Source organism: Vidua macroura, chromosome 25 (assembly GCF_024509145.1).
Source record: "Vidua macroura isolate BioBank_ID:100142 chromosome 25, ASM2450914v1, whole genome shotgun sequence".
NCBI lineage: Eukaryota > Metazoa > Chordata > Aves > Passeriformes > Viduidae > Vidua > Vidua macroura.
This window is the reverse complement of record NC_071595.1, coordinates 6,856,544-6,879,440: the sequence shown is the minus strand read 5'-3', so window position 1 is coordinate 6,879,440 and position 22,897 is coordinate 6,856,544. Positions and strand designations below refer to the sequence as shown.

Sequence of the window (22,897 nt, the reverse complement as noted above, 5' to 3'; positions counted from 1 at the left end):
AGTGGATGTGGTGCCTCAGTCTGAGGAGTCTGGAGGGATGCTGGAGGGAATCTGTGCCACGGAGCCCTGGGGGTGCTTAGGGTGAGTCTGGCCCTTTGCACTGCAGATTTTTACCTGTACAAGTGCTCAAATCCACTTTCCCTGACCCCTTTTCCCTTCTTACCCTTCAGAACTGGCTCCTGGAAATGATTTGAGTGGTCCCTGGTGCAGGTCTGGGGCTCTCCAGCACCTGCACCCCCGAGGAGCAGCAGGACCTGAACTCCTGCTCCTTGTCCTCTCCCTGGATCCTGGGTGCTCCTGTGTCTGCTCCTGCTGCCCCCCTGCAGTGCAGAAATCCCCATCCTGATCCCTGGATCGCCTCCCAGCTGCCTCCTTTCTGAGGGGAGGAATTTCCTCCCTGGCAGGCCAGGGAGAAGCTGCTGCTCTGCAGCTGAGCCCACTGGCTTGTCAAAGAAATCTCAAGAAAATAAGGGAAAAAGTGGGAAAAAAGTAAAAATGGGTGGGAATGATGAGGGTTGGCAGTCTGGGGGCGAGCAGCAGTGGTGCTGAGCAGTTCTCACACCTGTGGAATGAGCTCAGGGCCTGGGGTCACCGAGGGGTTGTGGGGGGACACTGTCCCCAGTGTCACCTCCAGGGTCACTGGGAAGTCAGCACGGTGCAGGCTCAGGGATCCCCTGGGTCAAACCCAGCTCCGCCTCGGCGCTGATCATTTTGGGTGGTGCCAAAGCAGCCCGGTCACCTCCTCCTGCCGTGCTGCACCTGCCACCCTTGGCTGTGACAAGGACCTTTCAGACTGGTCCTTACTGGTCCCAGCTACGCCGCACGAGGAGTTCCTGGTGCTCTGAGTTCCCGGGAACGGCTGATGCCTGCCCCAGCTCTGCGAGCAGCATCGCTGCCGTGATTCCCGCACAGACATCCTCATTTTATCCATTCCCCGGCAGGGAGCTGCAGCTGCTTTCCCAGCGCTGCCAGGGAGCATTAGGAGAGCTTTGATTGCTGACCTTGCCCCTGCCTGCCCGATTTGCTCTTCCCTTGTACTTCCTGACAGCTGCCTCTTTTCCAGCCTGCTCCGCCCGGGGCTGCGCGGTGCCCTCGGGCAGCTCCGCTTTGCTGGGAGCGCAGACGGCTCCGGAATCGCTGATGCTCCGACAGCTCAGCGCTCCTCTTCCCCTGTCCTGCTCACGGATCATCCCTGCGGGCAGCCGGGCAGAGCTCTCCAGGAGCTGCCAGAGCCCTGGCATTGCCAAATTGAGTCCTGGTCCCTGGGGCTGCTCCTCCAGCAGATTCCGGAGCGAGGGGAGCGGTGCCCGGCGCTTCCCGGCCTCTCCGGGGTGCAGGATGGCGGTGGCTGCGGAAGGGAGGGGGAATTTCATCAATAAAAGCCGCGATTTTGCCTCCCCCGCTCTCCTCCCTCATGCCTGGCGTTTGAAAGGCAGGATTGAGAGCTCGCAGCTCGGGGGCTGCTGCAGATGTGCAGCGGGGCCGCTCCCCGGGAGTGCTTCCAGCAGCAGAATTCCGATGGGAGGAAATGGGCCGGCGACACCCCGCAGACAATGCTCCATTGGAAGTCTCCTCTGCAGATGTGCTTCCTCCTCATCAGCACTCGCGATCCGCATTGAGGCTCCTTCCCTCCTGCCCCGCGCTCTGAAGGGGCTGAGATTTCATCTTGGGTTTCTTCCCAGAAGGATGAAAGAAAGGAGTGAAAAGGAAGAAAGGGAAAGCAGCCGCTCTGGGTGGGACCGGCTCCCGTTGAATGGGAATTCTGGGTCACACCGGTTCCACTGAAGATTTGCCAGGCAACTTCTGGAGCTTGGATGGAGCTGGGGTGGATCTGGGCTGGATTTTGTGCTCCCAATAAAAGGATGGAGCGTTTTTTTTTTCCTTCAGAACTTCCTGTGAGTTGGTTTTCATTGCTCCTCCATGGTGACAGTAGCCTTGACAATTCCAGGATTGCTGAAACCTCCGGGATCATCGAGTCCAAGCTGTGCCCAATGCCCACCTTGTCCCCAGCCCAGAGCTCTGAGTGCCACATCCAGGAATTCCTGGGACACCTCCAGGGATGGGCACTCCAAACCTCCCTGGGCAGCCCCTGCCAAGGCCTGGCTAAAAGGAAATATCCCCCAATCCTCCTTTATCCTGGAGCAAAGGAGGCTCAGGGGGGACCTTGTGGCTCTGCACAGCTCCTGCCAGGAGGGGACAGCCGGGGGGGTCGGGCTCTGCTCCAGGGAACAGGGACAGGAGGAGAGGGAACGGCCTCAGGCTGGGCCAGGGCAGGCTCAGGGTGCAATCAGCAGGAATTTCCCCATGGAAAGGGGGCTCAGGCCTTGGAACTGCCCAGGGGGGTTTGGAGTGCCCATCCCTGGAGGTGTCCAAGGAATTCCTGGAGGTGGCACTGAGAGCTCTGGGCTGGGGACAGGGTGGGGATCGGGCACAGCTTGGACTCGATGGTCTCAGAGATCTTTTCCAGCCTCAGTGATCCTGGGATTCCACAATCCCATGAAAGGGATGGTGCCGTGGGGTGGCACCTCCAACACTTTGGGACCTGCAGTAGAGCAGGGCTGGAGGCAGAGCTGGTGCCAGTGGGGATGGAGCTGCACTGGAACGGTGGATGGTGCTGGAATGAGGAGAGAGGACAGTGATGGATGGGATGAGGAGAAAGGAAGGAAATCAGCAATTCCCAGGTCCTGCCACAGAGACCTCAAGGGAGCAGAAATTCCCATTCCTGGTGCTGATCTTTGCAGGGGTGTGGAAGGTCTGGAGCTGTGGAAGGCAGAGCTCCAGAGCCCATCCCAGAGCTTCCCAAGGAAATGAGGCAGGAAAACCTCTGCCTGGGTGAGTTCCAGGTGAGGGGAATATTTTGTTAACCTACAGCACCTTTTTTAAGGGTGAGGAACAGGGAACTTTGGAAAGCCAAACACAAGGAAATCTCTTGGCTCTTCAAACACCTTGAATGGTGCTGGTTGTTTGTTTTCACCCAAATCTGTGCATTTTGATTTTTTGTTTGAAGCAAAAAGCGTTTTTTTAATGTCTCTGTCTGTGTCCTTCTTCCCATTGTCTGGAAACACAGCTTCTTTTTCCCAAATAACATTTTTTCAGTCCCCAAATCCCAACCAAAACATGCTACATTAATTTGAATTCTGAGTTATTTTCTGATGGTTCTTTCTGGAAAGTGTTTTTGTTTTTTTTTTTTTTTTTTTTTTTTTTTGTCTCTTTTGTACTGGAGTTCAAATATTTTCAGAGCAAAACAGTGGCTAAACATTTTTAATAGGGAGCTCTTTTGTCCAAATCCTTCAATGAGGAAACAGCTCCGGTGTGGTTTTATTGCTCTGCATCTAATTTAATGTATTAAACCTTCTGAGCACCGGCTTTCATTTAAATGACCTTTTTTTCTTTATTTGATTCAGGGAGGGTGAGTGGGGGGAAAAAAAAATCTGATTCTTTTCTGATGAAACAACTGCAGGAAAAGGTTTCTGTCTTGAGCAGAATGAAAATGAGGATCTGAATGCTCTCTCCCACACTGGGACTTGTGGAGGAGCTTTAAAAAACACAAAACCAAAATAAAACAAAAAAAAACCAGACGACCTCAAACAGTTGTTTCTGTTAGAAATGGTTTGGTTTGTTCTTTCCTGAAACAATCCCGAGCCTCTGGATGCCCAGGCTGTTGGGGAAATCATGGAATTACAGAGCAGTTATGGTTGGAAAAACCTCCAAGAGCATCAAGGCCAGACTTTGACTGAATCCCAGTGAACCGAATCTCCAAGTGCCACATCCACACATTTTTTGGGGCACTTCCAGGGGTGTGACTCCATCGCTGCCCTGGGCAGTCCCTTTCTGTGATTAACTCCTCTTTCCGTGAGGAAATCCCTGCTGATGTCCAGCCTGAACCTCCCCGGGCACAACCTGAGCCTGTTCTCCTCGTCCTGCCCTTGCCTTTGCAGCACACCAGGGCTGGCTCTGACTTTTGGGAGCCCCAGGGATCCAGGAAAGCCTTGGGATGCTCCACAAAATATCCAAGTGGTCCTGAAGGGATACAGGGGCTGGATGGGGGCATCCCTTGGGTGCCACCATCCCGTGGACACCACATTTCCTTGGATATTTGTGTTCCCTTGGATACCTTGATCTCTTGGACACCACAATCCCTTGGATTTTGTGTTTCCTTGGATGTCATGATCCCTTGGACACCACATTCTCTTGGATACCATGTTTCCTTGGATACCACACTTCTTGCTGGGCAGGGGCTGGGCTTTAAGCAGCCCCCAGGCTCTGGTTCCACAGCCCCAGCCCTTCCCAAGGGATTTTTCCTGGTCAGAGCAGCTCCCTGTGGGAGCTCCAGGTCGCGCCTGTCCCAGCGGCCACCAGGATGAACCACCTGGGATCCCTTGATGTGGGCAGAGAATGGAAGGCAGGAGAAGTGGATTTGCTTTCCCAGCCTTTGTCCTCCTCCCGGGTGGAGGTTTCCAGCCAGGATCGAGCAGATGATCCCTGGGATCCGCGCTCCAGCCTCACCCTGGTGATCCCAGCGTTTGAGGAGGCACAGGGGTGACCTGGAGCCGACTCTGCTCTCATCCCACCTTGCTCAGGAGCTCTCCTTGGATCCATGTTTTCCTCCTCCTGCTGCTCTGGACAAAACAAAACAAAAAAAAACCAAAAAAACCAAAAGAGCACACAGCTTCATTTTGCAGTCTCCAGAGATGTCGGAGCAGAGGCAGCCACGGAATGAAGATCTCGTGTTCCCAGGAAATAAATCAGATGTTGATTGGCAAGTGAAATCCTGCCCAGCCTGCCTGGAATCCCAGATGAGCCCACCTGCAGCATGGCTGGGCCATTCCCGCTCTCCAAACGCATTTCTCAATCCGTTCCTCTGAGCCTGCAGGACCAACCCCACTTCCCAATTCTCCTCTTGGACAGAAACTCTGAGCTCGAGCTCCCCTTGGCACCCTGGGTTTGTGTCTGGGATTTCTGCACAGATCAGAAGGCTCCGGGGGTTACCAAAACCGCTGGCTGCTGTTACAGCAGCGTGGATTTTTAGTTTTATTTTTTCCCCTCTGATGGCTGTGGGCCATTTTCCTGTGATGTGGGAAGCCATGCTGTGCAGTTCCCGGACATTTTATGGGATCAGCCTTGTCACACAGCCCAAGCACTTCCGTGAGCTCTTTTTGGAGGGAGGAAGAAGCAAAATGTTCCCTGGGGACATCGAGCGTGACAAAATCAGGCACTGGAGAGGGAATAAACCCTGAGCCCAAGGACCAGCAGGCCTAAAGACCAGCAACCCCAAGGAGGGCAGGAGCAGGAGGGATATCTCCCATGGGATCATCCTCAGTTTCCCAGGAAAACTCAGCTCCCAGCCTGGAGAAATGAGAGCAGCAGCCCCAGCAGAGAAATGGGGAGGGCAAACCCTGAGGACTGATCATCTCCAGTCACAACCTCCACTGTCCTCTCCTCAAGGAAATAAAGCAGCTTTAACGAGCTGGGAATTAATATTAATATCCCACTGCTGGACCCTGAACAGTGGAAATCTCCAACCAGCCAAAACTGATCCCCTGAGCCCTGGAATTGTCACATCCAGGAAAAGCTGGACCTCTGAGCCCTGCAATTCTCCCATCCAGCCCTCACCTGTTCATGCACCTGGGTCCCCCTCCCTCCCTCCCTCCCTCCCAGCCTGTCCCTCTGCCCATCCTCGCTCCCTGCCCCCAGGGCAGCCCCCTAACCCTGGGGAATTCACATCTCTTCCTTCCCCACAGCTGGAGCTGCCTGGCCTGCCCTGACCGCCTCGGGGTCCCTGAATGCTCCGGGCACGGGCAGGGCCATGGGAGCCGTGGTTATCACAGGATCAAGGAATCAACTGGGCTGGAAAAGGTCTTTGGGATCATCGAGTCCCACCTGAGACCCAACACCCCCCTGTCACTAGCCCATGGCACCGAGTGCCCCATCCAGGCTTTCCTCAAACGCCTCCGGGCGCGGGGACTCCACACTTCCCACTCCAATGGCCAGTGTTCCCATCCCAGTGTTCCCATCCCAGTACCCAGTGTTCCCATCCCAGTACCCAGTGTTCCCATCCCAGTGTTCCCATCCCAGTACCCAATGTTCCCATCCCGATGTTCCCAGTGTTCCCATCCCAGTACCCAGTGTTCCCATCCCAGTGTTCCCATCACAGTACCCAGTGTTGCCATCCCAATGCCAACATTCCCATCCCAATGCCCAATGTTCCCATCCCAGTTCCTGATGTTCCCATCCCAATGTTCTCGATGTTCCCATCCCAGTTCCCAATGTTCCCATCCCAGTGTTCCCATCCCAGTTCCCATCCCAGTTCCCAATGTTCCCATCCCAATGTTCCCGATGTTCCCATCCCAGTTCCCAATGTTCCCATCCCAGTTCCCATCCCAGTTCCCAATGCCCAACATTCCCAGTCCCATGCCCCGTGTTCCCAGTGTTCCCAGTGTTCCCAGTCCCGTGCCCAGTGTTCCCAGTGTTCCCACTGTTCCCATTCCCGTGCCCAGTGCTCCCAGTGTTCCCAGTATTCCCATTCCCGTGCCCAGTGTTCCCAGTGTTCCCAGTATTCCCATTCCCGTGCCCAGTGTTCCCAGTGTTCCCAGTGTTCCCATTCCCGTGCCCAGTGTTCCCAGTGTTCCCAGTGTTCCCAGTGTTCCCATTCCCGTGCCCAGTGTTCCCAGTGTTCCCAGTGTTCCCAGTGTTCCCAGCGTTCCCATCCCAACCCAGCCCGTTTGCCCCGTTTCGGGGAGGAAGCGGCGCCGTTTCCCGACGCACGGGCAGGGCTGAGGAGGCGGCGCAGGGCAGGACTGCCGGGCCCGGCGGTGCCCGGAGCACGGACAGGGAGCATCAGCCGGGATCCCGGGAGCGACTCCCCGCAGCCTCCCGCAGCCTCCCGCAGCCTCCCGCAGCCCCGCGGAGCTGCTTATTTCGTTATTTATTTCGTTATTTATTTCGTTATTTATTTATTTATCCATCCATCCATTCCACTCTGTTTGCTGCGGGTTAAACAAATCAAAGCTCGCCGCTGCGGTGCCGACGAGGAGCGGCTAATTGGCGCTGTCATTAATTACCGTCAGCGTCAAGGACAGCAGCCGGGCGCGGGCTTTGGGGGACCCAGCCGTGATTTGTATTCGCGTGGGGACATCTAGTGACAACGGTGACAAGTGCAAGCGTCCCGGGGATGGGAAGCCTGGATCCCAGCCGCTCTGGCCTCCTGCACTCCAGCTCTGGAATTCCTGCTGCTGCCCCTCCCCGTCATCCCTCGGGCCGTGTCCCCCGATGGGTTCTGTCTCGGCCTCTTGGGTGTCTCGCCATGGGGCAGGGCACCCCCAAAGCTGTGTCACCCCCGCGGGATCCCTGCCAGGCTCCGTCCAGCGGGATGTGATGGGGACAGGGATAAGCCTGGCACAGCTTTGGGCCCCTCTGGTGCCCACGGGGAGTCACGGGGACAGGGGACACCCCTGTGCCAGGGGTCGGGGGTGTTGAGCCGCCACTGACCACACCGGGGGTGACAGTCCCAGTGCTCCCAGTTCAGCTCCTGCAGTTCCCAGTGCCCCTCACCTCTGGATAAATCCCAGCCCCACCGGCAGAGCCAGCCTGGCTCCTGTTCCTGTGGCCCTCCCCCAGGGCTGATTCTCATCCTGTGCATGGCCCGGGCTGCGGTGTCCCCTGGAGCTGGGTGTCACCTGGAGCTGGATGTCACCTGGAGCTGAGTGTCACCTGGAGCTGGATGTCACCTGGAGCTGAGTGTCACCTGCATCTGAGTGCCACTTGGAGCTGGGTGTCATCACCTGGAGCTGGGTGTCAGCTGGAGCTGGGTGTCTCCTGGAGCCAGGTGTCCCCTGGAGCTGGGTGTCCTCTGGAGCTGAGTGTCACCTGGAGCTGAGTGTCACCTGGAGCTGGGTGTCACCTGGAGCTGAGTGTCCCCTGGAGCTGAGTGTCACCTGGAGCTGAGTGTCACCTGGAGCTGGGTGTCACCTGGAGCTGAGTGTCCCCTGGAGCTGAGTGTCACCTGGAGCTGAGTGTCACCTGGAGCTGGGTGTCCTCTGGAGCTGAGTGTCACCTGGAGCTGGGTGTCACCTGGAGTTGGGTGTCCCCTGGAGCTGGGTGTCACCTGGAGCTGAGTGTCACCTGGAGCTGGGTGTCACCTGGAGCCGGGTTCCTGTGGGCACCTCTGACCCTGCAGCTGCTGCTGGGGGGGCTCCCCCCGTCCCTGCTGTCCCAAATGTCCCCTGCTCACACGGACTCACCTGCAGAGGACACGCCCAGCTCTTGTTTCATTTTTTGCTGCTCCAGGCCTGGAGCTTTCCCCCCCTGGATCTGTCACTGTCCCTGTCACACCCCCAGCTCCCCGTGCTCTGCTGTTATCCCAGAAGGGTTTGGGTGAGAAGGGACTTAAATCCCACCCAGTGCCACCCCTGCCATGGCAGGGACACCTCCCACTGTGCCAGGTGCTGCCAGGGATCCAGGGGCAGCCCCAGCTGCTCTGGGAATCCATGCCAGGGCCCAGAGACACAGAGCAAAATGTGCCAGGGTAAAAAAAAAAAAATCTTATCTCTACTAAGAAATAACCTGGGGCTGTGACAAACCCATGTCCCTGTCACTCTCCATCCCTCTGGGAGCTCTCACTTCACTCCCCCCTTTCCAGCAGGAAAGGCTCAGTGGGGCTGAGGATTTTCCATCTCTGCCCCAAGGGCTGCACTGAGCTCCAAAACCACTTCCACGTTTTACCACTTTATCTCCCTGCCCCAATTTACATCCACCTTAAATTTTTCCCTTCCACCTGCTGCTATCAAGATCTCCTCCATACAGGTCTGAAATTAATCCTTTATTTCCCAAAGCAGACCTTGCTATCAGTAATTAACTTTTTTTCCAATTAGCTGTTGAGACACAGTGGCTTAATTTATGGGCATGGTGATAAAATCCCAAATCCAGGTGGTTGCACCGGAGGTGCAGGGAGTGATTTTCCATGGGAATTATTAATTTTGTGCTCTTCTGGAAGGTCTAACAGCAGAATGCCTGAGATTCCAGGGAGCCGTGGCCCAGGACCCAGGTGGAAGCACTGGGATTCCCCAGAGCCCCGGGCCAGGAGCTCCCTGTGCCACCTGAGCCCTGCCAGGCTGTGCTGAGGTGCCAAATTCCCCGTTCCCACTTCATGAGGAGTGTGGAGTTCCCAGATTCCAGCCCTGGCACCAGCTGGGTCTGGGGCTTCTTCCCTGGAAGGCAGGAACAGCTTTTTTCCTGCTTTTCCCTCTCTCCAGACTGGGAGCTGCTTCACCAGGGTATGGTCACACCAGGGGACCCTGCAGGGGGGGCACAGGGAGGGGGACATCGCTGCTGTGACCCCAGGGACACCCTGCCACCACAGGGACACCCTGCCACCTCAGGGACATCCCAGCTGTGACCTCAGGGACATCGCTGCTGTGACCCCAGGGACACTCAGCCACTCCAGAGACACCCAGCTGTGACCTCAGGGACATCCCAGCTGTGACCTCAGGGACACCCTGCCACCACAGGGACACCCTGCCACCTCAGGGACATCGCTGCTGTGACCTCAGGGACATCCCAGCTGTGACCTCAGGGACACCCAGCCACTCCAGGGACACCCTGCCACCACAGGGACACCCTGCCACCACAGGGACATCCCAGCTGTGACCTCAGGGACACCCTGCCACCACAGGGACACCCTGCCACCTCAGGGACACCCTGCCACCTCAGGGACATCCCAGCTGTGACCCCAGGGACACCCTGCCACCACAGGGACACCCTGCCACCTCAGGGACATCCCAGCTGTGACCTCAGGGACATCGCTGCTGTGACCCGAGGGACACCCTGCCACCTCAGGGACATCCCTGCCGTGACCCCAGGGCCATCCCTGCCACCACAGGCTGTGCCAAGAGCTGTCCCTGGGGTCATGGACAGGTCTCAGGGTGGAGAAGCAGAGGGGATGAGGGTGCAACCCTACAGCCCTCTGAGGATGCTCCCAGCACTTCCCGACATGCTCTGAGTTCTTGGGATTCACTTCGTCCAGCCAGGATGGGGGAAACCGACCTGATCCTCCCCAGGAAGCCCTGAGGGCAGGGAACTGCTGCCGTTTATTGGGATCCCAGCCTGATCCACGAAGGATGGTGGGAGCAGCCAAACACCACAACCACTGCAAACCCCACAGAACAGCTCCTGCCCCGAGCAGTGATGAAAACATCAACAAATACCAAAGACTGCTTGCAATACAGAGCCACTTCCAATTTCTGGCCAGAGCTCTGATCCTCGGGAGGTTCCTCACTGTAGGAATTCCAGGGGAGTGTTCTCGGCCCTGGTGAAACTTTTCCCTGAGTGAGAAATAATACTTTGCACGTCTTGGGTTGGAAATGCAAGATGTGGCTGGATGTGTGTTCTGTCCCACCTGTCAGAGCTGGGGCAGCTCTCTGCTCTTCTCTGGGCACTTTTCTTTATCTCCCCCACAGCCAATCCTCCCTCCAGGAGATCTCTTCTGTCCATGGCCACTGAGTGTCCCTGCATGGCTGAGAAAATTCCAGCATCCCATGGGCAGAGGCTGCGCCCAGGGGGAGCAGCCAAGCATTCCTACCTGGATACAATCTGAGCTCTCCAACACCACAGCAGCCTTATCCACTGCATTCCCAAAGGACAAGAGCTCCATAAGCACCCCTGGAGCTCCAGAGGAAAACTCCAGCCTTGTGCAGGATCCTGCTCCAGCAGAAGCACAGCTGGCACTGCAGGAGGGCTGAGCCCCCATGGAATGGGACTGCTGCCAGCACCCTGCCCCACAGCCTGCCAGGGCCTGCTCTGACTCTGCACTGCTTTCTTTGTGCTCTTGCATTTGCAGTTTTCATTTCCCTAGCAAAGAACTGTTATTCCTGCTCCCATATCTTTGCCTGAGAGCCCCTCAATTTCAAAATGACAATAATTCAGAGGGAGGGGGTTTGCATTTTCCATTTCAGGGGAGTCTCCTGCCTTCCTCCTGTTCAAACCAAGACATCACCACATAAAGCCAGCAGCACCTTCAGCTGCCTGATCACTGAATTACCTCAGAGGAGGGAGGAGAGAAACTTCACTGCTGTTCCCAAAGAACAGGAAATTCCTCCAGCCTCAGAGAGATTCCGGGCCCTGGAGAAAAATCTGGATTCTCCCAGCATTTACTGATGCTCTGAATTCTTAGGATTCACTTCCTCTACCCAGGAAAGGGGGAAACCAACCTGATCCTCCCCAGGAACCCCCGCGGGCAGGGAACTGCTGCCGTTTATTGGGATCCCAGCCTGCTTCCAGGGCCTGGAGGAAAACCACAACAGTGCCTGGCGCTCCCTGCCCGTTCATTAGCAGCAATTACAGGGCGTGAGTGTTACAAATTGCTGCTGAAAGATGTCAGCGAGCTCCCAGCCCTGGGTTTAATTGAAAACACTTTTTAATTTGATTACTAATGGCCCTGTGTTATTATATCAGTGCCCTGCAGGAGGAAACGGCTTCCCCAGAGGGAAAAGGGCTTTCCTCTGCCTTGGGGAGCTTCAGGCTTCCCGTGGCTTCAGCACCAACCAGAGGCAAGGGAAAAGTGCCTTTTTTCCATGCCCAGAGAACAATAACTTATAAATTATTTTACCTGAAGACCTAAAGGAACTTGGGACAACTAGTTTAGGAACTTGAAGCCCTAAAGGGAAAGGGACAACATTTTATAAATCATTTGGCCAGGAGATCTAAAGGAACTTGGGATTTTGGGGACGACATTTTGTAAATTATTTGGCCTGAAAATCTAAAGGAACTTGGACATGGTGGAAAACTGAAAAGAAGGAGTGGGGCACATGTAAGATCATGAAGTTATGGAATGGTTGGGATTGGAAAGGGCCTTTAAAAGTCACCTGGTGCAGGAGCAGGGACCTCCTCAAGGAGATCAGTTTGCTTCCAACGCCATCCAAACCGGCCTGGAATATTTCCAGGAACGTGGCATCAGCACCTCTCTGGAAAATCTCCTTTAAGGATGAGGCAGCAAAGGGAAGGGAAAGGAGCTCCCTGTGTGCAGCGGGATCATCTCACCCTCCTGCACCCAGACCTCTCCCAGCCCATCCCTGCGGGATTTGGGATGTTACAGGTACATATTGTAATATTGGCTTTTGGCAAATATTAAAGTGGAGTTTATACGTGTGGTGTTAAATACCTGTGTTATAAAGCCACAGGTTTCATTTCTGTTGTTAATGAAGCTCAGTGCAGTCGCTGATGTCGGTGTGCCCGTGTTAAAATGCTGCTGGGATGGGATAACAGCCCATGGACACAGGGTGAGCACACCTGTACAGATCTGCCCCCCAGCAGCACTCACCGCCTGAAGGCAGCGTGGGCCAGCGCCCAAACGGGAGGGGATCAAAAGGACTGAAAGCACAGCCAAGGAATGTGCACGCTCTGAAAAGGTGGAACCCAGGAGGAGCCAGGCTGAACAATTCTTGGAGCACCTAAACTACTTTGGGGAAAAGTTTACCATGCATAACTGATGCAATAGAAATGGTAAATAAAGGGTGTTTCCAAAATAGCAGGGGGGGCTCTTTGCTTTATTGTCTTTGTCTCCTATTGTCCTTTATTGAACTTTTAAACTTTTCAATTTTCCTTTACTTACTTTAGTTTTAACTTAAAAGCTTTAAAAACTTTTCAACTTTAAATTTTTTAAATTTTCACAGGCGGTGAACGTGTTTTTCACGGGGACATCAGAGCTGTGTTTGGCTGTGCAGCATCCTTTGTTTCCCAGATCAGCTGCACTGAGCCCAGGGATTCTCCTCTGCATCCCCATGCCCTGGGCAATCCATTAATGAAGCTAATTAGGACATCAGAACCCGGTGACTAATTGACTTCCGGCTGGCTTTTGTTGTTTTAAGGGGAAGGGAGAAGGGAAAAAGGGTTGTTAATTAGTTTAGTTCTGCTTTATCTGAACCACAGCCCCGAATATTCCTCACAGAAACGATTCTGGGCCTGACAATGGATCTTGGCCCTGGAGCACTGGGAGGAAAAATTCCTTTTGTTTTTGTTTTTTATGGACAATTCTGAAGTTGGGCTCCTTGAGGGGGATTTTCCTGGGTGAGGGGTGATCCAGAGTTTAGCTGGGATTGGGGTTTTAATCAGTAATAGCCAGAGAAATCTGGAGATCGCTCCCTGATTGATGGAGGGGATGGACGGGCAGAGAAACTCTGGGAAAAATGCAGAGCAAAACATGGATATAATGGTCTTCTCTCTGTAAAAAACCACAGGGAAGAAGATCTGCTGTGTCTGCACTCTTGAAACAAGGAACTCCAGGATTTAGGGAGGATCCAATCCCCCAGGTCCTGCCTGAAGGTGCCGTGAAGGAACAATGCTCGGATCAACCCTTCCCATCCCGAGAACTGGGATTGGAATCCCTGCCCCAGGAATGGCCCTGCCTGGCTCAGCCTCCCCAGAAAGGGCTGGAACTGTTTTCTCTCCCCAGAAAATGAGTTTCATGGAAGTTGTTGGGTTCAAAGTGGGCTGAGTGCTGGAGGCAACGATCCACCAGGAATTTTTCCCATTTCCTGAAAAACCAGGAAAACGGCTTCAGCTGCAGGATGGCAACAGTGAGAACCTCTAATGTGGGCACTTCCATGGTGCCACGGCAGGAGCTAAAATCAAATCCATCTCCCAGATCCTGAGGCCATTACATTTTTACTTTTAAGGCATTTAAAGAATAAATAAATAAGCACGTAAGGAAATTACCCACAGGAGCTCATTTCCATGATGGGCAAAGGGATTATAGCTGGAAAGAAAAGAAAATTAATCAGTGATTAAACTTATCAGATGGGGATGAATTCTGATCAGCTGATTGAACAGAGGGGAAAATGGAAGAGGAAAAAAAACAGAGTGAAGGATAAGAAAAAAGCTGTGAAGCAGAACACACAGAAACAATTTCTACTTTCCTGCAGGGGTTTTTCTGCTCCCATTTTAAATATATTTTAGATGGAAAGTGATTCCACATAAGGAAAAGGATTCCTTGGGTGGCAGCAGGGGTGACTTGCTCCCCTGGGAGAGGGGTTCAGGAGGCACCTGCACATCTGAATTTGTTCTAATTCATAAAGAGAAGTGGCTCAGGGGCTCTCAAAGGTGCACTTGGAATAATCCCACAAATGATTGTAACAGGATCTGCTCCTGCCGAGACACAAATATGAAACATCTGCAATTTATGTGGAAAAAATAGGCAGGAACTCATCCCGAGAAGTTCAGGAGCTGGAGGGGTTACCCTGGATCTGGGATATTCGGGATTTGCCTGTGAGGGTGAGGTTTGGCCATCAAGAGCTGCCTGCAGCCCTTGACTCGGGGCTCGACTCATCCACGCGTCTCCGGGAGTGAAAGAAATGATTTTTATCGGAAAAGAGGCTCTGTTTGGAGAGAAGGGTCTGCCTTTCTCTCTGGACCCATTTCTTCCCTTTCACAGAGAGAAGAGGATGTGACATGAGATGATTTCCTCCCGCCAAGGAGCCTTTGGAGAGGTGTTGTTGTCAGGCAACCTCCTCAGCACTCACACAAAGGATGACGCTGGCTTCCCAAATTTCCAGCAAACTTTTAATATTCCCCCAAAACCAAAACACATCTGCTCTGGTGACACTTCTGAACAGGCCAAGTCGCCCCGAGAAGCTTTTCTCACGTAGTCTCAAGTATAAATATTTTGATACAAAAAATAAAACCCCATAAAGAAACCCATAAACCCCATAAACCTCCCCCAAGGCATCCAGCGGTGCCGTGGGGATCCATGGCCAGGTACAGCTGCAGGGACAGGCAGCCTGAGGTGCTCCCAGGCCACGTTCCCAGGGAATCCAGGAGCAGCAGAGTCTGCAGGGCCTGTGGTGAGCCTGGGAGCTGCTCCGGGGCGTGGGGCGAGCCTGGGCGGGCGCAGGGATGGAGGCTCCGATTCCAGGGCAGCTCCAGCAGCATTCCCGGGCTGGGGATGGATTTGGAGCTCCAGCTGAGGCTGTGGGGACACAGCAGGGCACATCTGGCTGGTGGCAGAGCCACAGAGGGGTCCCTGGACCTTGTCAGGATCACCCAGAACAGGGGACATCTCCTGGCTGGTGGCACCCGGGGCCACAGAGGGTCCCCTGCACGGCACCCAGAGCAGGCTCAGCCCAGGCTCTGGGACGCTGCCACCGTTCCCTTCTGGGAAAGCTGGGAAAGCTGTTCCCGTTCTAGTTCCACAGCTCAGGATGAACCCAGGCAGGAGCAGCCTGGCCCAGCCTGCCTGCAGAGCACGCTCAGGATCAGGACTAAACCTCACCTAGTTACTGACAACAGCCAGGAGCTCGGCTTTGGCCTCTGCACCCAGCAGCTGAGGGTGATTCTAAGTCACTCCGACTTTAAATTAAATTATCTCATGCATAGAAACAAAAGCTGCAGCAGAGGATTCACAGAACTCATCATCAAGTACTCAGTAACACATTGTATATATATTAAGCTTTAAATAAAAAAAATCTTTCAAGGTTTTTTTTTTTTTTTTTTTTGAATATATGCACTCTATAGGATGCAGCAAACTCGAGCCTGGTCTAACTCTCAGTCACACCCTGCGCTCTGCCCTTTATACAAAGTCTGCTCTACTGTAATAATTCTTCCTTTTAAACAAATGCAGGTAACCTAGACCTTAATAAAAGCTGCCCAGAGCCCTGGGGCTGAGCTGCCCTCCCTGAAAAATGGAGCAGTTCTGGTTCTGTTACTTTGGGAAGGAGGTGAAAAACTGCTGGGGTGGGGTTTTAGATGATCTTGTTCTCCAGGGCTTCGATTCTTTTGGCCACAGCTTCCAGTGAGGAGGAGTTAAGGAGGAAAAAGTGCAATTTTTTCTGGGAATGTTGGGAGAGAGACTTTTCGTGTGGGCACAGAGTGATGGGCCAAGGTTTTAACTAAAAGAGGAGAGCTTTTGATGCGATATTGGGAGGGTGGGGAGGGGCTGGGCTGGAATTGCCAGAGCAGCTGGGGCTGCCCCTGCATCCCTGGCAGTGCCCAGGGCCAGGCTGGACACTGGGGCTGGGAGCACCTGGGGCAGGGGGAGGTGTCCCTGCCATGGCAGGGGTGGGGTGGGATGAATTTTAAAGGCCCCTTCCACCCAAACCACTCAATAATTCCCTGATCCCAGGCTGGCAGCACAGGTAAGGATGGGAGCAGGAGCAGAGGGGATCTGTGCCCATCCCCTCTGGCGTTCCCAGAGCTGCTGGGGCTGATGGAGCTCACACATCCTCCCACTGCCACGGGCTCACTCCCAGAGGAGGAGGGAAAGGAGGGGCTGACGGAGCCTGTGACCCTGAGGAGAGGAGCAAGAGCTTTTCTTGGAGTTCCTGAGCAATTTTCTGCTCTTCTCACTAATTGCTGCTGATGGTGTGCCTGGGAGAGGCCACCCACCGGGTGGGAGCTGCGACTTCCCGTGACCTCTGCACCACACAGGTCACGGATCTCACCCAGCTTGGCTCCGGGAGGAGGAACAGAACTGTGCCACAGCACGGCCCAGAAACGTGTGAAGAAATCAGAATATTGCTTTTAAAATTAGATCCTCTCCTGATCCTCAGTGGTGAGACATCTCCCCTGCCCCTGTGAGCCACCCTGAGGCTCCATGAATTCCTTTTTTCAGAAGAAGTTTTAATCCTACTCACAATTTTCTGGTGCATTTTTTCTCTCATTCTGCCACTTAATGAAAGGCCCAGCACGGCAGAACTCAGTCCCACCAGGTGGGTTCTGATGGGATCCAACTCACCCGGCTGGAGATGCTTCCAGGGAACAGTTCCACCAGGATTTATCTCCCAGCACTGAGTTTTGGCCAGCTGGGAGAACCTGGGGCGGGTGGATGTGTCCATCTGGATTATCCACACCACCCACCTACAGTCTGAGGTGTTCTGACGTCCCTCTGTCCCTGCAGTCCATGAAGGAATTCGGGCAGTGGTGGATGTTTGCTCTGATGGAGTTCCCTGCCTCGGGACCTGCAGCCCCACCTCCCCACAATCCCAGAATCCCAGAGCTTGGAAAAGCCCTCCAGGGTCATCGAGTCCAACTTTTGACCCACCCCCACCTTGTCACCAGCCCGGACTCCCCCAGCTGCCTCATTCCCACCTTCCTGAGCCCCATCCCAGCTCCTTCCCCCAGGAGCAGACCTTCCCCATGGTCCCTCTGGAAATCCCAGCCTAACCCGCCCCATCCTGGCCAAGCTTCCAAAGGATATGTTTCTGCTGCAAGGAATTGATGAGGTCTTCTACTTTGGTCTGGAACTTCACGATGGATTTGCACTCACACGGATCTTCCTCTGTGGGTCACAACAGCAAGAGGATGAGTGGCACCAAAAAATTGACTTAATCAAAACCCCTGAGCCCAGTGAAACAGAACAATTCTTATTTTCTATGTCAGAAATGGGAAGGAAATCAAAATAGAATTATTTCTAATTATCTGATTGATGTCTTCGGGCTTTAACCTCAGATGAACAGAGAATGTCACATTTTTCCGTTATTTCAGCCCTAAGAAATCTTTCCTGGGTTCCCATCTGTCTGGAAACCCACTAAGCTCTGCCCCTGATGCTTCAAGTTTGCCCTAAAATAAGAGTGTGACCAAATAAAACCAACCTCTGTCTCCCCAGCAAGATCCAATAAAAATTGGAGGCACTGCTGCCATCAAGACTTGAGCTTGAGCTTTGCTTCAGTAACTCCAGTCCTTGAGGGGGTGGAACCATGAGTGTTAATCACTTGGCCAATTTATGTCACTAATTTACATCTGTTCTTCGAGGAAAATTAACTTAGACTGGAGCAGGAGGGAAAAGATGACTGGGAAAGAAAGGGAGGGGTTACAAGGCCAGTCTGAGCTGAGCAAAGAAGGAGTAAATAAAAGACAGAATTTTTAAAGGAAATTTAATCACTTGCACCAAAACACAACGGGTTTAAACCAGCCAGGTGTAACCTAAAGCTGGAGGTTAACAGAAGATTTCAAGGCAGCTGTTGAGAAATGCAAGCTGGCACTGGGAATGGAAAAAAAAATGCAAATGTCTCCTTGCCTTCCTTTTATTTTTAATACTCAAATGTAAACATATTTACCCAAATTTATATTTTAGAAAAGACAGTTTTTATGACATTTACTTTTTTTTTTTTTTTTTTGGAAGGCTGAAGCTTAAATGTATTTGAATGATTTTAAAGTACAATTTGTTGGGGGTTTCATAAAGACCCCATCCTCTTGTTCTTGGATTGATCCTAATTTTTTAATGAGACTTGTCAAAGAGTCTCTGCCTTGCAATCCTTGCTCTGCAGACACGGGGATTATCCCTCTCCAACTTCTCCAGGAGGAAAGGAAATCCCATCTTTAGGAACCTGGAGACAAATTCATCCTTTCTGAAGAAAAAGAAGGGCAGAAAGGTGGAGGGAAAAGGAAGGAGGAGGGGATTTGGGAGAGGGGGACACGGCTGAGGTGTGGGGGTTGCTTTGCCTCAGGTAACCACCCAAAATGTTGATGTCTCCTGATGCTCCCGTGTGTTCTGCCAGCTCCACACGCTGAGAACTGGGAGATTTTTATCGCATTCACCTAAAAGGGCATTTTCACCCCCCTACTCCAGGCTGCAAATGCTGTCACTGAAGCCCTCCATCCCCAATCCCCCTCCCAGCAGCACAGATCTCCAGCTGCAGCTCCTCCAGGGCCATTTGCACCCCTCCAGTCCAGCCCCAAACACTGACTGAAGCCTCCATCCCAGCTGCGATGGATGAGTAATGAAATGCTTGACTCTCACAATTAAAGGGCAAATATTATGTGTATGTCAGGAGAAGTTTTATATATTTATAGTTGTGTTTTACCCCCCTTGCGTTGCTCTCAGGGCTGCCCTGGGTTTGGGACATTTGGGAGGGTGGGCTCGTTACCATGGCAACAGCTGCCCCCGATCAGGATGTCAGGCAGTGATCTCCAGCCCTGGGCAGCCAAGGAGGAGTCGATGGACAGAACCTTGGGAGGGGCCAAAGGGTTAAAAGGTGAAACCTCCACTGTGTGGGTGAGCACATGGTGGGGAAATCCTCTGCTCCTGGCGCTGTGATATTTTCTCTATTCAGTCTTCTGTTGTGTTTTTGGTAAGGTTTTAATAAACCTTTTAAATTCCTGAATAGTGTTTCTCACACCAGCCCTCTCACCAACACAGACCGAGGATCTGCAGCTTCTCCAAGGGCATTTCCATCCCTCCTCTCCAGCCTTGACTGAACCCCTCCATCCCCAATCCCCCTCTCACCAACACAGATCTTCACCTGGCAGTTTCTGGAGGGGCATTTTCACCCCTCTGCTCCACCCTTCAGAATCACAGAACCCCTGGGTTGGAAGAGACCTTCCAGACCATCGAGTCCAGCCCAGCCCCAACCCCTCAGCTAAACCCTGGCCCCCAGTGCCACATCCAGGCTGGTTTTAAACACACCCAGGGATGGGGACTCCACCACCTCCCCGGGCAGCCATTCCAGAACTTTATCACTCTTGCCATGAAAAGCTTTTTCCTGCTACCCAACCTGTGTTTCCCTTGGGGCAGCTGAGGCTGTGTGCTCTGGTTCTGTCAGCTCCTGGAGAAAGAGCCCAACCCCAGCTGGCCACAGGCACCTTTCAGGAGCTGCAGAGAGTGCTGAGGTCAGCCCTGAGTCTCCTTTTCTCCAGGCTGAGCACCCCCAGCTCCCTCAGCCATTCAGATTCTGAACCCCAGTCCCCTCTCACCAACACAGATCTTCATCTGCAGCTTCTTCCCGATCTTGCTGATGGTCCTGAAGTCGGCAGTGTAGAAATAATGCTCAGCCACGGGTTCTGAGGCGATCTCCCTCAGCTCGTCCTCCACGGCGTTGCCCACTCCCACAGCAAACATCCGAAATCCTGCCGGGAACGGGATCCTGTCAGCGGCACGGAGCCGGCACGGTGCCACCCTGCCAGGCTGGACATCCTCATCCCCCCCCTGCACCCCCAGGCCCCACACAGCTCCAGATCCTAACTGAGAATTACCCTTCACCCCCGCTATTCCAGACTCCTTTCAGCCAGGTCAAACAGGGTGAAAATAATTTTACAAGCAGAGATTTTATTAAAATTTACCAGACCATGGGCGCTGTGGCCACAAGAACAAGGTTTTGGAGACGCTCCTTTCAGCCAGGTCAAACAGGGGCCGAAATATTTTTGCAGGCAGAGTTTAAGTAGCATTTCCCAGCCAATGACAACAAGAACAAGGTTTTGGAGATGCAGGAAAGGACAGGTGATGGTAACACCATCCCACTGATCTGGAAGTGATAATGTTGCAAAAGGAAAGAGTGGGAGTTTCCAGAACAGGCTCAGCCACTGTTAATCAGCCCTGTTAACGAGCCCCTGAATGGCAAAGTCCCCCTGCAGTGGAGACCTGGGGTCAGCAGAACTGAGCTGAGTCTCTGTCTAAAATTGCAGCCTCCCCTGGGAGTTCAGAACCTGCCCAGGGATCGTCCTGCTCTGTCAGGAGACTGATCTGCATTAAACCTGTTTCTCTTGAACTGAAATGCAATTTTCCTATTTTGGGTGGTATTAATTAGCCCCGATTCAAAATATTTGTCTCTACTTTGTCTCTACTGTCCATGCCCAGGCACTGGAAATGTTTCCCTGCTCCCCTTTTTGCCTTTCTTTCTCTGGATATATCAAATATGGGTTGTTTTTCCAAGGCTCAGCTCACTGAACAATTTTGCAGTCTCCTTTTAAGCACTTGTTTATCCCACAGCAATAACTCATGGACAGATAAGAGATTTCCTTGCAGGGACAGGAGAGGAGGGACAGACAAGGCACAAAGTTTTATCACCAGGGAGGAATAAATTCTATGAATACACTTTATAAGAACCTTTTGTTTTATAAGAGCTGAACAGCCCTGTAAGATGTCAGAGTGCTTTGTAAACATTGGTTTTTCACCAGCTCCCTGACCTTTCTGGTTATGTGCTGGCCCCGAGTCCCATCTAGTGGTGGAGAGCGAAGTAAAAAGGAAGGGAAGGATTCAGCAGTTCCTGAATGAATTCCCAGGGGCTGGATCCATTTAGCACAGGGGTGTCAGAGACTGGGGACGTGCTCAGCGGGTCAGCAAAGGGCAGCTCTCGAGGCATTAATTTTTCATGGGGCTCAGGCACAGGAATTCATCCGTTTGTGGCCACTGAGCGCTTTTCCTACAGCAGCAGCTGAGAAAAGTTCCTTATTAATGTGCCCAGGGTTCCTCCTTAACCCGTGTCTGTGCTTTGTTGTTTTATTGCTTTTTCTTTGCCTTTCCCAGGCCTTGAGGCTGACGAAGCCAAGCCACACTTGGCCCTACAAATCCTGGGGTTCGTTGTCTTTGCCCCCGTGTGCCTCTGCTGCTGGGCTGGGCTTCCTGACCAACCCCAGACAAATCCCAGACTGGCCTGGGTCAGGAGGGACCTTAAAGCTCCTCTTGCTCCACCATCTTCCACCATCCCAGGTTGCTCCAAGCCCTGTCCAACCCTAAAGGTGCTGGAACCTCCTAATTCCAAATTCCCCCTGCAGCTTCCTTCCACATTTGTGTGGAGCAATTAGATCTGGGTGCATCCCATTCCACAGGGTAAAACCCCACCCTGCCCATCCCAAGGGGATGGAACTCCATCCTGTCCATCCCATTCCAGGGGGTAAAACTCCACTCTGTCCATCCCATTCCAGGGGTAAAACTCCACCCTGTCCATCCCATTCCAGGGGTAAAACTCCACCCTGTCCATCCCATTCCAGGGGACAGAACTCCATCCTGTCCATCCCATTCCCAAGGCATGGAACTCTATCCTGGCCAGCAGAAACTCCTCCAAAGACACAGAAGGGAACTAAAACCAGTTCTTGGCAAACCAAGGTGCACCTGACGCCCAGACTGAGGAGTTCCAAGCTCTCTCTGAGCGAGGACAGTCAGGGAATATCTCCCCAGACCTGTTTATATCCTAGGAGACAGATCCAGGGAAAAGTCCTGCTTGGGCCAAGGGAGAAAGAAGGCCCTGGGAATTCAGGAGCCCTACCTGAGTCCTTGGCTTTCTTGGCAGCATCCGAGATATAATCCTGTGAGCGTCCATCAGTGAAGACAATCCCCACCTTGGGGACCCCGGGCCGGGCTCCGTTGATGACGGAGAAGGAGCTGTCAACGAGGTACTTCAGAGCCTGGCCTGTCATGGTCCCCTTCTCCATGTAGGACATTTTCTTCACTGCTGCTTTGATGTCCTTCTTGCTCTTGAACTGCCCCAGGGGGAACTCCTGCCGGACGGAGCTGGAGTACTGCACCAGCCCCACCTGGGCCTGTTTGTCCGACACCTCCAGCGAATCCACGATTTGGTTGATGAATTTCTTCACCAGCTCGAAGTTCTCAGGCCTCACACTCTTGGAGCCGTCGATGAGGAACACAAGATCCAGAGCAGACCCCAAGCCACCATTGCAAGCTGAGGAAAAATACAAGAAGAGGGCAGAAGAAAACAGCAGCAAAGGCCTCAATAAATGATGTAGGAAAATAGAACCCTAGTGCCATTTATTGCTGAGGAAATGGAGTTAATCAATGAAAACCCAACAGGAGATCACAGCAACGTTTTGAAAGTGATTCTGCCTGGTAAGAGCAGGGTTTCCCTTTGTGCCTTCATGAGCAGAACATCCCAGTGCTGTCACCACCGTCCCCTCAGGGGCCCCTCACGTACCAGTGCAGGTCTTGCCGTCGCTGTTGAGGCTGAAGCCGTCCCTGCAGGCACACCTGTAGGCCCCCGGGGTGCTGACACACACCTGCTCGCAGTCGTGGTCCCCCGTGGCACACAGGTCAGACACCACTGCAAGGAGAGGAGGGGGTGGCTTCAAGCAGGGGCCAGCCCGAGGCCTCCCTGCCCACAGCCAGCTCTGCACAGCCCCACGCCGACCCCATAATTAAATCTGCTTTGCAGTGGGACACAGCTCATTGGTCCTGGACAGTGGC

At 53.3% G+C, this 22,897-nt stretch overlaps 1 protein-coding gene across 1 annotated transcript in view; it reads right to left on the bottom strand.

Annotated features, from left to right (window-relative positions):
- MATN1 (matrilin 1) overlaps positions 1–22,897 on the bottom strand; it is a 36,184-nt gene that overhangs the window by 133 nt on the left and 13,154 nt on the right. The window contains exons 4-8 of the mRNA XM_053999110.1: positions 22,629–22,754; positions 21,966–22,379; positions 19,678–19,830; positions 17,150–17,263; positions 1,002–1,348 (exon numbers count right to left, since the gene is read on the bottom strand). Coding sequence (XP_053855085.1) covers positions 1,002–1,348; positions 17,150–17,263; positions 19,678–19,830; positions 21,966–22,379; positions 22,629–22,754 — 1,154 coding nt within the window. The remainder of the gene's footprint in view (positions 1–1,001; positions 1,349–17,149; positions 17,264–19,677; positions 19,831–21,965; positions 22,380–22,628; positions 22,755–22,897) is intronic.